The sequence below is a fragment of the Lissotriton helveticus genome, chromosome 2_2 (assembly GCF_964261635.1).
Source record: "Lissotriton helveticus chromosome 2_2, aLisHel1.1, whole genome shotgun sequence".
Lineage (NCBI taxonomy): Eukaryota > Metazoa > Chordata > Amphibia > Caudata > Salamandridae > Lissotriton > Lissotriton helveticus.
The window spans coordinates 16,355,830-16,375,233 of record NC_136060.1 but is presented as its reverse complement, the minus strand read 5'-3'; the positions used below and the strand labels follow the sequence as shown (position 1 = coordinate 16,375,233).

General features: G+C 40.9%; 1 protein-coding gene across 2 annotated transcripts in view; it reads right to left on the bottom strand.

Annotated features, from left to right (window-relative positions):
- The window catches only part of TENM3 (teneurin transmembrane protein 3), a 1,441,545-nt gene that overhangs the window by 166,742 nt on the left and 1,255,399 nt on the right, over window positions 1-19,404 (bottom strand). For both annotated transcript variants that reach the window (XM_078677989.1, XM_078677990.1), the window contains exon 10: window positions 6,584-6,798. In XM_078677989.1, the coding sequence (XP_078534115.1) occupies window positions 6,584-6,798 (215 nt within the window). The remainder of the gene's footprint in view (window positions 1-6,583; window positions 6,799-19,404) is intronic.

Below are 19,404 nucleotides of genomic sequence, written 5' to 3'. Positions count from 1 at the left end.
TCTCCTCACTGTGACTTTATTTCTAAATGTTCATGTTATAGCTGGACCAGCATGTAGGGCTGTTTATGTGTAACCTTCCCTCATCTAATTCCATGAGGGTAAGCCGGTCCTGTGGAACGTGATAGTGGCATGAGTAAACCGCACTGCACAGAATAGCTCCAACAAGCCATGCTTCTCTTCACAATTACTTTAAAAACAATATTTAACATGTCCTAATAATGAATATGTGTTGTGAACTTATTGTAACATGTCAAAACAGTGGGTAAATATTTTTCTGTGCTATAACTGCAGAATCTAGTTAAGATAATCCTGACTGGAGTCTCGATCTTATTGAGTATCAATTAAATTAATAAATCTTATAAGGAAAAAAAACCTTTAATTCAAGACAGGAGACGATCTCTTCCTACAGAGGAAGGGTAAATGCAATACCTTGTTGGTGCAGTTCCATCTATCAAATAAGAGGTACGCCAGAAAGGGGATGTCTCCATTTTTATTATTTAAAGGGGTTTTTAGGCACAACTAAACATGCTTTCAGTAGTTGACACGCAGGGTTAACAAAATACCTCTCAGTGGCACTTAAGCATTCTGTGCTAATGGCATATGTTTTTTGCTGGGTAGTAAGGCAGATCTTGTGACTGTTTGCAATGGTCTATTGAAAAAGGTGGGATGGTCACACAGGTAGCGATGTTTTGATTGGTTGGTTAATAGACTTAAAGATCTCCCAAATGTTGGGGTACAATTAAACTGCATAATACCAAGCTTTAGATAGCATCTTACAGCTCGGCATGGATGGCACTGTGATAACCCTATGCTCAAAGACCTTGCTGTAGAAATGGCAAAAGACTTTGTCCCTTTCTAGATTGGCGTGGATGGCAGTGTGCTATTCATATACTTAAAAACTTTCCTAGAAAAACAGACATTTGAGGGAATATATTCGGAGCATTACTGGTGTTGTAGGGAGCTCTATACAGGAGAGGCTCTCCACCTAAACTTTGGAACTACCCTGGGTTCTCTGCTTCTTTTTTGCATTATTTATGTGGCAATCCAACCCTCTAAAATGGTTTAGTTTTCACTTATACTAGGCAATCCCTTGTGTTTGGGCAAAGTTAAACCTCTCGGAAGAGCTATAGTGATCGCGAAAAATGTGTCAGGGGTTGCTTTTATTCATTCCAGTTTTGCTTGGATTATATTTATACCAATCCAAAGCTGTAATACTGTGCCTGGAGTGGTAAAAGGCTTTTGTCATTTTACAGCTTGGCGTGGATGGCACTGTGCTGATCCTATGCTCAAAGACTTTGCTGTAGAACTGGCAAAAGACTTTGTCCCTTTCTAGTTCAGCATGGATGGCACTGTGTTAATCCTATACTTAAAAAGTTTGCTTGAAAAACATTTGAGGTGAGCATATTCGGAGTGTCCCTGTTGTAGGGTGCTCTATACAGGAGCTGTTCTTCTTCTAAACTAGGCAACTACCCAGAGTTCTCTGCTACTTTTTTTTGCAAAAGTTATGTTGCACTCTAACCCTGAAAGGGATAAAAAAATATATATATATATGTATCAAAGAAAGTTGCTGAGGTCAATTCACTGAAACACAGTATTTATTCTCCAAGTGAAGAGTGGCTGCAGATTAAAAAGGCTTTAATTTCCTGATGCGTTTCAGCAGTTACGCCTTAGTCATAGGATCAAGGTATAAGCAGTGTCCAGACACAGGTGCTTTAAATCTCCTGCATCACGTGACCAAACAACAACCTACAAGTCCCAAGATGCATTGGTAAAGTACCTTAGTGTTGTGGCGAGTGTTCTTGTATTGCTAATAGCGTTTTTCACTTCCGCCGTCAAACACATTTCACAATTTGCAAGCACCATGTTAATAAAGTGTCACATGCACGGTAAAAATGTAAAAATTTCCAAGAGTTCTGGACAGATTTCGTTTTTCAAGCTGTTAGCCACATGGAGCACGGCCCCCAACCCCTGACGACGAAGGAGTTTTTGTGGTGATTAATCCTTATTTATTACTCACTCATCTTGCCCGTAGCAGCAACTATCGGTGGAGACATTTCAGAAAGATTATGAAGATCATGAATTAATTTTCCATCAAGCAGAATGATCCAGTCGGCCCATTGCTAAGAGGCTTAGAGAAACCCCAGCCCATCAGATTGTTTGGAGTTAGTGATGCTTTCTGTCCATCCATTTCTTTTGTAACTGCAGATTCCAGTACGGTGATTTCCTTAGTGTTTGGTGAACATCCAGAATATTAAATGGTATGGGACATTCAATACTTTTAGTATGCACATTTATGACAGTGCTTGCAGTAGGATTGCTTATTTAGGACTTGGTGTGTTTCCTTTGTGCTCAGGCTTTTCTGACTATCTGTTTTAAGTGCACATCGAGGATTTATGCATCCAATACCATTGTATCAGCAGTTTGGATTGTGTAGTGGTTACAATCTTACATTTTATTTTGGGGGGAGTTGTTTTAGTCTACACAATATTTTAGGTGTTAATGATCTTGTATTCCACCTATTGATTTGCATATGGAAAGATGATACCCTTTCTTTAGAGGTGGAATGTGTATCAGTCTTTAATTCATTTGGAGGCATTGGACACTTCCATTGTTTTATTTGTATAGAGGTGAATTGTTCAGAATACACCCAGTTTTAGGGTGTTTTGTATTCTGTAAGCATAAACCTAATTATTATTGCTAAGAGCACAGGGATTAACTGTACTATGTCTGCCATATAACTGAACCAGGTGAATGTTCGCCCTAGGAATATGAGCCACAAATGTGTTGTATTTATGCCTCCTTCCAGAATAGCTTTGCTAAAAAGTCATATTTCTGATTTAAATATTTATTTAAATGCTTCACATTTTTTCCATAATTGGATACATGATTCATTAAAAATTCTAAGTTTCTAAAAACATTTTATTTTCTCATATCTGGTTCTTGGTATGCTTTTATAGTCTAGATACTTACTGATAAGCATTCTCATTATTTTTTGCAAATGAAGGCAAATCAATTACTTTTCTATGTGCGTAAAAAATCTACCTCTCCTTTCATTTAGTTCTGCTTTAAGCCATCAACGACCTTTGTTATTTGTGAAAGTCTCTTTAAATGAACTTATTGATCTTCTTGTAGCAATACAAGTGACATTTTTAGAAAGGGTCAAAGACGACTTTCAGCCACACATTGATTGCTTTTGAATGTGAGCTATAGTCAATTATTTCTTTATAATTTGCAGCTCCAGAAACAGAAGCCAGACACTTGAAATAACAAATCACTCTAAAGCAAGGAGTTAAAAAATAAAACATAATACAGAAAACAGGTTCAGCCACATCTAATGAAATATATAGAATGCTTCTACCTACAATTTAGAAAGATATGCCAGCACTCCAATAGTTTGAAGGTGGTACCAATACTATCATTCATCATCTAATAGAGATAATAACCAGCAAAATGAAAGATAGACCATGGCAACTTCAAACTAGCACTCAGCATTACCACCACCAGCTCACAGCCACCAAAACAAATGCCCTGGCCCTTCACCTGGATGCCAGCTCAAACCCAGCAAGGAACTATTCTGCATCATCAAAGAGTTCTCCAAACCCCACAGCCACCGAGAACACCGTCAACCCCTCACAGGAGCTCTGCAAAACACTAGCCGACTTCTTCTACACCAAAACTGCCACCATCTATGAGAACTTCTACCCCCAATAACTGAACTCGACAGGCTATTCAGCAACTCTGACCCCCAGGAAAGATCCCTAAACACATGAGAACCTCTCTCTGTGGACACAACTGCCAACATCATGGGCTTCATTCACTCAGGAGCCCCCGAGGATCTTTGCCCACAGCAAATGTTCAACCTAGCAGAAAGCACCATCAGTAAGGAGCTTACCACAATCATCAATGCTTCCATCACATCTGCCTCTTTCCCTGAAGGATGGAAACACACAGAAATCAAACTGCTCCTCAAAAAACCCATGGCAGACCCCAAAACACCGAAAAAACTACCACCCGATCTCCATAATGCCTTTTCCAGCTAAAGTGCTAGAGAACGCAATAAACCTTCCACTCTCCGCCCATCTGGAGAAGAACAACCTTCTAGACTATTCCCAATCAAGATTTCTCTCAAATCACAGCACTGAGACCACCAAGATTGCGGCCAAAGATTACATCAGTACCCTCCTAGACAGAGGGAGACCGCTACCCTTATTCGCCTCGATCTCTCAGCAGCATTTGAGACTGTGTCCCACCATACCTTTATGCTCAGTCTCCACCAATTTGGAATCCAAGGGAAAGCCCTCATATGGGTCTCTTCATTTCAGCTCCGGACGTACAGAAAGCATCCGCCTCCCACCTCGGGACCGAAAAACATCATCTGCAGTGTCGCACAAGGATACACTCTAAACACAACCTTTTCAACACTTACAAGGCACCCCTGGGCAGATCCCACACCATGAACATCATCTCCTATGCTGACAACACACTGCTCATTCTCTCACTTTCCTCAGCCCCTACTAATGCCAAATCTAACTTCCACAGGTGCATGACCAGCATCGTAGGCTGGATGCATAGTAGACGCCTCAAACTCAACACAGACATAACAGAAATACTCATCTTTGAGAGCATCAACTCCGTGTGGGATGACTCCTGATGGCCAACAGTGCTCTGCCTCACACTGACACCCACAGAGCATGCTAGAAACCTTGGAATAATTCTTGACAGCAAGCTCTCGAAGAGGAAGCAGATAAGCGCTGCCTCATCCTCCTGTCTTCTCACCCTGCGCTTTCTCAGAAAAACCTTCAAATGGCTACCCTTTAAAATCAGATTCACAGTCACCGAACCTTCATTATCAGCTGCCTGGAATACGGCAACTGCCTCTACGTAGGAATCACAGCTCAACTACTAAACAGACTCCATAATTTCCAAAATACAGCAGCCAGGCTCCCCCTTGACCTCCTGTGGCAGACCCACATCTTTATCCCACCTCAAAACCATACACTGGCTCACTGTCAGCAAACATTGCCAGTTCAAACTGCTCACCCACGCCTAAAAAGCTCTTAACAAGTGTCCAGCCTCACTCAATCACAAGGTGAGCGTCCACCAACCTACCATCATACTTTGATCCTCATCCCTCTTCTTGGCCCACACCCCTGATCCGCAGGAGCGGTGGCCGCACCTTCTCACACCTGGCAGCCAAGTCCTGAAACGGCCTCCCCCTCCACCTCCGTACTTCCCCCAATCTGCAAGTGTTCAGGAAGGACCTAAAGAACAGCCTCTTTAACTAACTCATATTAGCAGCAGCATTCCCTTCAGCACCTGGATACCCTCAGGGATGATAAGCAGTGCTCTACAAATCCTATTTAATTGATTGAATGAGTCCCAAAACGTTTCTGTTACGTCACAGGCAATGAGCCGCAATGTTGCTATAGTTAGCAGCTAACTATAATTTGTGCCCTCGTCATGCACTGCTTATGACCTCTCATATTACATCACTCAAGATATGGTATATGACATCATTTAGGACATCACTGATGACATTTGAAACAAAATAATTGATGATATCACTGATAACTTTATCCAGGCTTCTTTTGAAAACATTACTCTATAAACTAGTATGGCATTAGAGGCCTGAAAGTAAGTACAAAATAGTTCAGAATAATATGAAGCATGATAGATGTTATCACAGACACTTCATGGGTAGCTTATTTCACATTAACAAACAGCAGTCTTTAGTACCGGTCTGCTCACGCTACTGTGAACTCATCAACATCCGGTTCCCAAAAATAAAAAATCATTAATAAGATAGTCATGGCTAAAAAAACAGACTGCCAGATTTTGGCTGAATCTATGGGTGGGCAAACCATGTAAAACATTTCTTGAAATCATTTCACTGGCTCCTGATGGTAGCATGAAACACAACATACAAGGCTTACTTGGGTAGGGTTCCAGGATATCTTTGCTGAATCAATCCTTTTACTCAGCAATAACACACCAGATATCTCAAATGATCCTTCAACAAGATAAAACATGGAGGCAGGTCTCTGGGTTGACATGACCCGAAGTTTTGGAGATCATTGAACGCAAGACCTAAAGTAGAGCATGCTACACCAGTTTTGGGGAAGGCCAGAAAACAGAACTGTTTGTGCTCACAGATAACTCACCTATTCACACTGTCAGGAGCACTGACTACGAGTATTGGTTTTGGGTTCCCTTTAGCAAATTCACCTTACCTTCCAACCCTCCATGAGGGTACCACCCCAAATGCTGGTAATAAGCGCTACTAAGTATCCAAATGTCAATGTTTTATGAAACATTTCAATGAATAAAACAGTATTCTAATTATGGCAGGTGAAGGTAAGAGCGGGTTGGGGGAGTCGAAAGACCGACGAGAAAACTTAAATTAAAAAAAATGAAAACTACTTACCTTGTGCTTTCCACATCTCCGACGCGGTGAGTGCAAGGTAAGTGGTTTAATTTGTTTTTATTTCAGTTTCCTTCATCGCTGTCTGTCGGTTCACCCTCTCACGCCTGAATTGTGATTCATAAAATAGGCTGTTTACCCTTTAAGTAATTGAAAACCTACCTGGGTGTGCGAAGGTGGTAATCCTTTTCGGCCATATACTCCAACCAATGCATCCTTCTGAAGAGAGATATTGAATTTTAGAAACTGGGGCTGGTCAATAAAGAGTTGTGATCTCCAGAACACCCCTGGTGGCACATCTTGTACAGCTCTTCGACCAATATCAAACTCTCCGGAGTCTATGGTGTTATTTTCTTGTGGAAATCCTCCTTGTTTACCTGAAGATTAAAGCATACTTACATGAAAATGTAGCCGTATAAACCAACAATTAATTTGTTTGCAGTTATGTGAGAATTATTTGAAAACACATTCACAATTAAATTAAAGCACTATATGGAGTATTCAACAAACATACCTTTTGCCTTCAGTCAAATAGGCAAGGAACCATGAAAGGGTTAAAGATGAGTGCGTTAAGTTGTTTACCTATGCTCCTTTAAAACGTGACAGCCCCAGGACATTGCCACCAAGTGTGGCTGAAGGTTCATGCAAAGTCATATCACACCAGGTGTAATATATGCAATGTGGTATGTTATTATACACCAGTTGTAATCCTCCTCAATTACTACCTCTCGGGGGAGTCCACCTGGCCTCTTCTCACTCTTCATCATCTAAATGGATGAAACCTTTTCCCAATATTCTTTTACAAGACTTAGCTCGTCTGGCGAGTTAGATCCTTGTTTTCTATGTTAACGATATAGATTATTTCATTAGTGGTTCTTCAACGACTCTATTCTCAAGCAGGGGAAGTCCTCAATCTCTTAACAATTTCTGTAAGTCTGGTCATGACATGTTGTAGTTGTTATTCGAATTATATCACTTTCGATGCAAGTATGATCTATTAAAGAAAGTCCTTTAAGGCAAACTATTCAATAAACAAGACTGACTACTAGGCATACAGGTATGATGAGGCACAGGATGGGCAAGAGGGTTCCTGGGGTGCTTCTAACATGTGGGATAGATATGCTACTGCAGAGGAAACCAATGCTCCTGGACACTGCGGACGGCCCTCAAATAAAAAGCAAAGCTGACCTTATTTTTGAAATATTGTTTAGGGATGAATTTTTTAATGGAGAGATTAAACTTTTATTTGAATGTGTCTATTTATGTTAAAGACGTCCCTAATATCAGTGTGCAAACTTTTTTTTTTGCATCCATCGTGAAGATTCCAAGGCTGCAAAGTTTTTCGATTTGCATGAACATTTTGACTGGTGTAAAAATGTTATGTTGCAATTATCTATATTAAAAACGAGCACAGTGATTCTGCACAAGATTTTTCTTCAGAGGAACAGTTTTAGTGCAAAGAAAAATGAATGTAGGCTTGCAGCATACAAAAAAGTTTGCAGACACTTTCCATCTTGCTTGGTTTAGAGAAAATAAAGTAAACAGTTGACTATGAATCATCACGTGCCTTGAAAGAACCATGAGCTTTCGAAAACCCTGCAGGTGAAACTACTTGGCGCACCCCTAATTCTTACAGTGTTACAAATTTTGCCTACTAACCCCTTCCGTGCGGGGCTGTTTCCCCCCGCTGTGCTGGGGGGCGCGCACGGCGCCCCGGTGCTCATGACGAGGTCAGCTCGTCATGAGCCACGGCGCTCCGGTGCTCATGACGAGCTGAGCTCGTCATGACCACGCCTGTTCCAATGGAACGCTCAGCACAGCAGGGGAATTAGCCCAGCGTGCGAGCGTTCAATCTAACGGGCGCGGTCATAACGAGCTCAGCTCGTCGTGAGCACCGGAGCGCCGTGGCTCATGACAAGCTGACTCGTCATGAGCACTCAAGAGGCTAATGCCTGGATTTCTTATCGGTAATCTTTATTACACCTAGTCCGGAAGTCCCTGTCCCATTCCTGAACCCTTATAGGCTAAGTGCCAAGGGGGGGGGGGGTACCCTACAGCATTTCCTGTTCTTGTTTTCTGTCTCTAGGTCTTAGCACCTCCTAAGTAAGAAATGGGACGGGGAGTGGAGAACTGTAGAGGTAATTATACTTCAACCAATCAGCATGCACTATAAAGAGCGCAATTGAGAAAATGCAGGAGAAAGCCTCTGATGAAGTGGCAATGGGCCACAGAAACGAATCAGGCGAGTTCAATTAGCCGGATGGTGAGGGCAGGAGCAATGGTGAAGCCCTTCGGGGTGGCGCGCTGTCGAGTGCACCCTGGAAAGCGAAGGCATTTGAGAAACAAAAAAGGTAATTGTACTTCTGCAGCAATAAGACGTTCCTGCAGGACTGCTGCTTCATTATCATCTGCTCCCTGTTCTTTAGCCACACAAAGAGGTTCTTTAAGCAGCAGACTGCCAGAGTCTGCCCAGTGCAGATGACAGAGCGGCAGCCTTTCGCCGGCTGCACTAATCAGAATGTCCGGAAGCAAGGTGAAACATTTATAGACAATCAATAGCACACCATTTCGTGCCAAGAAATAACCTGTCTGATATGACAGTCTAAAGATCCGTCTGCAAATAGCTGCACACCGGGACTTCACACTGCTGGTAAACTACAAATGCCACACAACCCATTTGAAATCAAACCCTTTCTTGGAAATGTACTTTATTGCAAGAATCAATAGGGCTTCTAATTAAACTATCACACATTACATTAACTTGAAATACTGTAAACATTATCGAGCAGAAAGGCCAATAATGTTGAAGATACTCACACGGTGCTCATTTTGTATTTAAGTGTTCACTCAGTAGATAGCAGATAACACGTTTTTGGATGATAAAGGAACAAATGCATCCTTTCTTGTTAGAAATGAACAAATATTGTATGTTTTATCATAGTAAGACTTCAAACTAAATAATGCTAACATTCATATGTCACAGACAACCGTGAAATAGGGGTTACAGTGTCAGGGATACAAGAATTATGCAGGAAAAATAACTAAATTACGCAGCAAGAAACCGCAAATTATGAGACACAATCTCTGGCAGTATTAATCAAATTCATTCAAGCTAGAAACAACGTTTCACTGAAATCTACAGTATTCAAATTATGTGGCAAATGTGTTAATTCCATAATTATTGGTAAGTGCCACCACTGCAGAATTTCATATATCCAATGGTGGCAATGTATTCATGAAACATTAAGCAAACCAAAGTACTAAAATTCCAATCAGTGCCCATTTTTAGCTGCATTTTAAAAAGAACAGTTGTTTGTGCTAGGTACACTAAAATAAACAAGCAATATAAAAAAAGGCATAATGATTGACATTCTCCTACTCTGCCATGTCAGGGCTTTAATGATATTTACGAAACACTCGACGTGGGCCATGTGGTTTAAGAGGTTACCAGAACTCATTGATTGCAATAGTGAACCATATTACATTTAAGGAGGGTACAACACCCTGTTTGAAAGACATAAGCATATTTAAAAAGGAGTATTATTGTCTACTCCAATGGCCACAAGTATTTATGTGTAAGAAGAGAACAGTAGGAGCACATTATTTCAACCAAGAGAGTCAGCTATGGTGATGCATCTGGCCCATTTGCACATTGGAGACAAATTATTTATTTGCACTACAAAAAAAGAGATAATTAGATTATAACAAACTATAAATTCAGAAATATTTAAAGATTCACATTTGATGGTGATTCAAAAGTGTTTAAGGTGACAGCACAGTGCTCAGGTGATTCAAGATGTGAAGTGAAACAATAGACATTAAGTCATTAGTTAAGTTTAGAGATTCTTTGGGTGTACAATATTTGAGCTGAACTGCATAATATAATGTTGTTATAATACTTTATTCGATATATACATATCATAAAAGTACAAACAATTTAAACATAAAAACACACCTATCTAGAATATCATATTCGGTTCGATTCATTCCATAATATTAAAAAGATAAAAGAATATTTACATATAAAACACTTGATTATATATAAAAAAAGTCATAGGTCATATGCGGTAGCGGTTTAGGTGACAAGTTAGCCTTCAATAGTTTTTAGCAGCCTTGATCGTATAAACCATGCATTTGATAGATACTTAGCAATCCCACATACGACAAACAGAGATGTAGTATCTGATGAGAGGATACGCAGAGCAGACCTAAAATCTCTCACTCCCAACTCTCTACATACAGGTTTTAACCATCTAGCTCTTGGTTTTTTATACGCTGTACAAGAGAACAAGAAATGGGGTAAAGATTCGCTCATACATGGACAACCTGGGCAGGTATGGGAATGGGTCCTCACTCCTTTCCATCCCTCCATGAATTTGTTCAGAGGAAGTACTCCGTATCTCATTTTCATGAAGAGCGTCCTATCTCTTGGGATTTGGATAAAATCAAGGAAGGGTTCAAACTTCTTGGTAGGTTTTTGTTCCAAACCTTTTGTAGTTAAGAGACCCCCACTTTGTACTTTTTAATTCCTCCGCCTGGACCCATTCCCAGTAAAAAAAAAAAATAATTTGCTTGTGGGGAGGGGATTGGGAGGTCCAGAATTCACCCAAACCTAAATTCAAAACCAACTGCTTTAATTTGTTTAGCCAGTGGATCTTGTTTGAACTATTCAAAGTGATCAGCTCATCCAACACTAAGGCATAGTTTGCCAGTTCTGGCGTCCTTCTCAGGCGCACCCAGAACAACAAAGGACGAAGGCGCACTATGTCTGAGATAGAGTGTTTTCCCATGACTATAAAGAGCGTTTTAAGAGGAGTAGAGGGCGGAAGAGCAACCATATCCCTCATAAACTTATTCTCCGCTCTTGCCAGATTTGTGGTGTTTTCACATCCCCACAGCTCTGAGCCACAGATAGCAGAGGCCAAGGCCTTGCCATCATAGACTGCCAGGGCTGGGGCTACTGGTCTGCTGGTGGACAAGCGCTGATTTCTCAAGATTGCTCCAGCAGTTCTTTTAAGATTCAAGAGCATTTTGGCCACATGGGAGTCCCATTATAATATAATGATAATGTATACAATTGATGTGTCGAATAGGCCCAGGTGAAGCTTTGAAATGAAGACAGTGTAATTCAAGCGATTTTGAGAATTTCGTGATTCACACATTTCTTAAATTACACCATGTCGCATAACAACATGCCTGCCATTTGTGGCAAAATTCTAACACAAGAGCACATGGATAACACAAGCAGCAGAAAGCAAGCAGCTGTTGTTCTAGCCTCTTGTGTTCTTTCATGTTATTTTTATTACCATATGAAGCATCTTCATGGAAATAATTGAGGTAAGAAGGCATTTAGCACTGAAGGATTGATTTGCACTTTGATTAATTTTGCGTAATTTTTCTGAAATTCCATGTATATATATCAAAGCAAATTACGCAATTTCGCACACTCGTACTTTCCAGTCAATGTACATTCAATGGTGAGGTCTTCCTCAGGACGTAAGCCTTATGACATTCAAATAGCATCACTCAGTATATAGTGAGCAGGAATATAAATCAGTTCAATAGAAGGGTGAATCTCAGTACGTTCCAAAAAGGGATGGGAATAGTCAAAAGTCCTCCTACCTGCAACTGCAAATTAATTGGTTAGCAGGGATGTGGACCAAAATGGATACGTTCACCAGAGTATTTAATATATATGGTCACAAAAACTCATCCAGGATAAAGAGATGTCTCAGAAGACTTGCCTAAAATAACATATGCAAACTTTTCATGGATACAGCTATTAGAGGTTGCAAAGGTAACGTGTTTAGGAGGAGAACTGGTTGGGATAATGTGTAACATCTCCTTGACTTCAAATCATGGTAAAACATGGAACACAACTGAGCTGCTCTCTGGGTTAACCATATCCATCAATCCTTATAGTTAATTCCCATCAAAAATATTGGTTTGAACCATGACAGTCATTACCCATGAGCAAAAGAATCATTGGTGAATGACTTGCTTGACACTCTAGTACCATTTGGTGTCATTACCACTATAGACATTTCATCCTAGACTGTGTGTGACTCTTTTAAGGTCGTTATAGATGGGGTCAACAGAAATAATGCACTATGTGCATTTTGAGTCATAGTTTAATTTTTTCATGATGGAACAACACCTGGAAGTACAATCTTGCTGGAAATGATTATGTTCATCAATGATCACTATCATCGATTTGTCTATACTGAACCCCATAATTCTACCTTATGTTGCCACAATATTTCTTATGTACCACAACAAAGAGCCCACATGTCTGTTCTACAATACATCTAAGTGAATAACAAGCAGTGGCCATGTGATGGGACCTAGTAAATAAAATAATTGTTTCCTAAGGGGGAGAAAGGTGTTTGTGAAGAGAACAATGCCTTCGGGATAAAAAAATACTGTATAAACCTTCCTCGTGCCTGAAAAGTGTTCAATATAGACTAGCTCTGCATACATTTAACTCATGGTTTCAGATTGTGTAAAGGTTTATAACAAAATTAGCGTAGATGAGAACCATATTCCAAAAGGCAGAGCATATCATTGTGTTAAAATGAATTTGACAGAAAACAGATTGAAACGCCCGGCCTAAAATTCCGTTCAAAATGTATGGATTGATTCTAAGGTACCTCACCTCCTACAATGCAATTACAAAATATGATCAAGAAAAAATTAAACAACGCCTGTTCATTTCACATACACATTATAAGCTAAGCTACAGACTTACTCACCAGGGCCGGACTGGGAACTAAAACTGGTCCTGGCAAAGAGCTTGGCCGGCCCCCCTGGGAGCGGCCGAGCTGTTTGCCAGGGGGCCCATTTTTGTTACAGGGCCGATTTTGCAGCTTTGCTGCAAAAACGGCCCAGTAACAAAAACGGCCCCCAGGGGCCCAAAACTGGCCCCCACCCTAGCGGCCCACTGGGGAAACGCGAGGGGGCCTGATGTGATCAGTCCGGACCTGTTCAGTCACCTTTTTCTCCAAATTAGGAGTGAAATCAATTATAAACTGATGGTAAGCCTGAATGTGTCATATTAAGCGGAATGCATATTTTCTAATGTAATTACATTGAAGAAAATACTTTGTTTTCTACCTTTTCAACTAATTGAAGCTAATTGTTCAAATCTTTGGCAAACATTCAACTATTTCTAGGAATTCCAGGGACTTATTTTTCATAATAATGACTTTCAGCTAGAGCTAGCCTGCTGTCATTGTGTTACTTTTTATTCTATTCAACGGAATTTCAATAACATCAAATCTAAATCGTAATTATGCTCCTAAAATGTTTCCCTATAGAGCTTAACTATATCAACTATCACTAGAGATAGGGGGAGGGATAGCTTTTCTCAATCTATACTTGATCTATCAGTGATTACAAATAATTTTAAAACTCTCAGTTCCAATTAAGAGATGGGTCCTTCGGTATCTATCAGTACTGGCAATTCTTGTGAATCGAACTGTATTTACATGCCTCTATGTTCTCCAGTTTATTAAAACCTCTAATCCGGAGATTATGGTCTTTCATTTTCACAATATGCCTTGAGGTTATTGTAATAAATATCAAATCCGGGGGAGCTAAAGCACTTACTCAGTTTAAGCGACCTACGAAGATGTCTGCATAGGTCTTCTTGGTTAAGACAACTATTAACTCCTTAGGAGCGTTGTAAATTCCTCCCCAGTGCTGCGCTGTCCATTATCCGGTGCTGAACTGGACGTCCAGCGGTCGCACGCAGCACTGGGGAGGTAGTGGCCGTGACGACCGTTGGCCGACGGCAGCAATTAAGGGGTTAAATGAGCCATCTTTCCCATTCTGTAATGTGCCAATAATGGTCATCAAGGCAAATCTACCACTGGTTGCACCATTGCAGACTTTATATTGAAACACCACTAGGAAATTAACAAAAATATGAACAGATGTAACCTTCTCACTAAAGAAGCCCCAGCTGTGACAAGTCAAAGTGGAAGATGGCAATATAATAAAACAACGGGGCTTTATTTTAAATTTATTTTCTTTATCTCTTGCTTCAAGTAAGGGCTAAGATTTAGTCTTCATGCAATGCATGCCTCAATAAGTAGGTATTGATGTTTTCCTTTAAGGGTCTGAAACTCAAGAGAGTCATGTGTCTACATTTGTTCACTTAATGCAGAACTAGGCTGGATTCCCAGATGACTATTGGTTATTTGTGCACCATTGTTTTCATGTTTACAGTAGTGCCGGTCTAATGCCACAATGTTGCTCATGAGGGCAATGCTGGGGGACGTTAGTCTTGTTATTCACACCCTTTAAGGCATCCAACTCAATAGTCACCTAACATCCAAGTTAAATATGAATCTCTTCTCCTTCGAAGTAGCAACGAAATGCTGGTTAAAGCTGATCCATCTACGTTCCAAATCACTCACGCCTTAGAATAAGGGGTTGGGCGGTCTGAACGTGCCTGGCACATAAATTTCCCTTAGTCTTGGCAGAGTCGAAGTTGGTTCTACAAATATATCATGTAAGAGTGCCAGCCTCTGGGACCAATTGGCAGCGCCGCAGAATGAGAAATGTCCTGCCAAGAATGAGTCTGGTGGCATGGTGAAGGACAAACCAGCTAAAAGCACGTGACAAGTGATCTGGACAAGGCCTTGGTAATGGTAATCGTTCAATGCAGATTTAATCTTGCTAGGAAACTTGAAAAAAAAGCTCTCTTCATTTAGCAATTTTACATTCTGCATGCTTTATTTCCCCAATTCGTCTGCATACAGAATATTGCCCTGGAAGACATCTGCTGTGAGAGAATGAAGTCTATATAATCTCTGTTGTCAATGTCTGTAGAGGGTGTGATGGAATGTTTGCGGTTTTGTTCCACACAAGTACATCCATGCCACTAAGCAGTTCACCTGAACTTAAGAATACAAGATCCAAAAGTTTGTAAGACTCTTCTTCTGTTAGGAAAACAAGTTCCATTTGTACTCATCTTATATAACTTATTTATTCATCATTGTATTTGCTGTCCTGGAAACCCTATGATGACACAGAGGCCTTCATGAGTAATGGAGAACAGCAGATGCCAACTGAAGACCCTGAGACATCTCAGAATTCAGAGAATTCTAAGTGAACAATGTTTAATCTTTACAGCGCGATAAAATATTGCATATATTCTACCATGGTGATAGGTTTGGCGGCCACACACTTCCTGAAGCAGAGCATTTCAGTCTTGGAGCTCAGGAGACAGTGAATGGCTCGCAGAGCAAATCGAGTAATGTTGACAGACTACGAAAAGCTGTGCCTCTTCAGTGTTGGTCAATGCACAGTGGTACAGGCTATTAGAAAATGCGGGAGGGTGAAGTGTCGGAAGCCACGCAGGGCTTCTCCCACGTGGCAGCCAGGATGCTAAACTTGACTTAGAACACAGTCTGCCAGCGAAGTTGGCACAGGGGAGGAGCAGCACACACTGCAATGGCGTACAATGACATGCTGTGCCCAGCACATAATGGGGCCTTAGACTCGAAGCGTCCTTTACATAAACTACCAAAACAGAGACAATAACTTCGAAGACATGACTCGTATTTCACGGCATGGTTACGAGACAGTCATGGAAAAAGAAAAAAAACTATCAAGAGTGTTAATCTTAGATGTCAGAAATAACCACGAAAAAAATGCGAAATGGAGGAGTCACTCATGTACTTATGAAAAGTACCTTATCGATTTACACAATTGCCTTATTCTGAAAACACTCACTGGGGAATGAAGTGCTGAGTCCATGGCTTTCCTTTAAGATAAAGTTAAAGCCGAAAAATGCAAGAATGAAACAATACTATCAAGCTAAAGTCAGATGTTCATGAACACGTGTGACTTCAAATGTACACTTTATGTGACAATTAGACAAATCACCAAGGACTAAGGACACAGTAACTTTAGACAAAATGTCAACGTTGTATGAAACATTCACTGAAAATACAATGATATAAAAATACTTCTAATGTGCCTAATGAAAACGGATTCTATTTTTGTGTGTGGCACTGCAAACAGATGACACCTAGTAAAGCATTTTTGAGATGATTGGCTTAAACGAAAAAATGTGGTGACATGTTGGAAACTGGCACGGACAGCAACTTGATTAATATTTTTGGAATTATCAGTACCAAATTCAACCTTAAGAAAAACACTATACATCGACTGTACTGTTTGTGTACTCCAGTGCAGTAGTATTTCATACTTTAAAACTAATTAAACCAAATAGACAAATCACATTGGTGAACCACACCAAATAATTAAACCACAATCAGTGTCATAATAAGGACCCAGAGGTCTTTAACATTCAAAAGAAATTGGTGTATATAGCAGCTATTCCTCATTTTAAAATGCATGTTGACCTCGAATTGCACCTCTGGGGAAAAAAGGGGTGGATGCACTGTCAACTTTCTGTGACAATTTAATAAAATTGCTGGCCGAAGTGACAAATCAGAGATGGTAGCAGGCTGGCGAATTATATTTTCTTTCTTTTTGAATGCCCTAGGTAGCTTACATTTGCAATGGCTCTCTCACTGCTTTCCCCTTGATGTTATTTGAGATGTAAAACAAACTCAGTGCTGCTCAGCCAAACACTGTCACATGAGTTATGTTATACCATTTCATGTTTTCTCCAAGGGTTCATAAATCCTACAGAAATGAAATTTCCCTAAATTGGAATTTGGTTTGAGCTACCTACTCAGTAAAAACTCATCTGGGCTTCTCTATAGAAATTCTACCAGCTGTGCCTCTGTGGTAAAACTGGTACCACCCTGAGTGTGAGACCCTCTATTGTGCCCTTGAACTGGGGATTTTTTTGCCCATGATGATCCCTCCTACCTTTGAACTGGGGACCCCTTACGTAGTGTCTCTTCTATGCCCGATATGCTTTCTCCTTGCATTACCAACCCCTGCACGTGATCATAAAAACTGCCCACATTATCACGATTGTGTACTACCCCCCGTGGAAACGTGATCATATCTACATCAGAACTTGATATTGTACGTCCATACTGTAACCTTGCATGCAGATTATTTCTGTATGTCAGCACTGTCAGTCCACATAGTTAATGTATGTCCGTGCTTGGTAATGCGAATAGTTTGAGTCTCTATGCTTGCACTATTAGACCACACTGCTATTGCAAGTCTACCTGTTTACTCATTTTATGACAACACTGTGATTTTGTGCACATACTACTATCCCATTGCAATCCAACTGTACGCCCATTTTGTCATCTTGTGTGTAGATTATGTCTACACTGTTAGCCTACACTAGCATTTTTATGCTTATATAATGAATGCTTGGTGATGCAAGTATATTGTGTCTCCATGACCACATTCTCAACCCTACCTCATGTCCATATGGTGACTTTGCTCATTGTCTGAAAACACAGTGATTTTCTGTTGATATCCTAAGTCGACACTGCACACCTGAGGGTGACCCTACCTTTGAATATGTGTTAGACCATGTGTCTTTGATATCCTACCTACGCAGTGGGTATTTACACTATATATTTGCCTTCAAATACAAATGGCTCTCCTGCAGACTTGGCCATGAACCCATCTACAAACACAGAGCCTAGATAACGTAACCAAGAACCCAGAAAACCGTAAGGCCCATTGGCACATTTCGGCATTCAAGCTCCCCATTGCCTCAAACACAGAATCCTCAAAGAGCATCCAGACACCCTAATAACAGATGTCTTGTACAGTCCAACACATGGAGGCCACAAATGGACTTCATCTTCTACACACAAAAAAACACCAAATGGAGAGAGAACTTCCTACAACACCTTTATGTAACAAAGACTACCAACGACCCTTATGGATCTAAACTCTCTATATCCCCATCCCAGGACTTAAGCGGCGATGTGTCCATAACAAGCTACAGAAACTGTAAAATCCTAATACAAGCTTCTGAACAAAACCTATCAATTTGTTATTGCCATCTCCCTGCTCTCTGTGCCTTTATGCCAACCCCTTCCATCACCATCTCCCAGAGTAACCATCATTGCACAACCTCCTATACCAGCTGCCCTCCCCCCAGTCCATCGCAGACTGCCCCACCCCAAACCCTCCTGCAGCCTTTTCCAGTCCCAGATGCCCTGAAGCTTCTGGTTTGCCCTAGATTTACTTGCCACCCCTCCTCTGTACATCTCCACTGCCCAGCTTGATTTATTTATCGCAATTCAACCCTCCCATCCCTCTGTCCACAGAAGACTAGATACTACCCTAGCCTCCACTACAGACTACAACAAGCTCCTTCATACTCCACTCCCCACCATAGACCCAACAGTCTCCCAGCTAATCCCTATAATAACCCATACAGAACTCAAAATCAACACTATCCGGGACGAAATTTCCATTGAATATCTAGGTCATCTTGCCTCTAAAGGCCCCAACCTCATCAAATGTCATGTCATTTATCACCCTCCAGGTGAAAAACAACAATTATTTCAAGACTTAATAGAGCTAATTACACAAAACTCTCTAAAAGGCAGCACAGACATTATACTAGGAGACCTAAACCTTCACCTGAACAAGGCCGAAGATCCTATAATACAAGCCCCATCCACCCTTCTGGAAGTGAACAAACTCGCCCAACACTTCAATAACCAACCCACAAGAAAGGCTCCACTCTCGACACAATCATCTCCAAGCATGACCCCGTGTCCCTCCACTCCATCCTGCCCACTGACTGGCCTGATCACAACCAAATCATGTTTAATCTCAGTACATCCATCCAAAGGACCAAGCACTGGGTGAAGAACATACATCAAATCCCAAAAGCAGAGCTAGAAGGATTAGTCAGTACCCAAATTTCACCCCCACCCAACCTCGCCTCTGCTGACGAGCTCACAGCCCACTACAACGTACAAATCGCAGAACTACTGGACACAGTCACCCCCCTGAAACTCAGGAAATCAAGAAATATTCCATCCATATCCTGGTTTAATAAAGACCTCAACAAA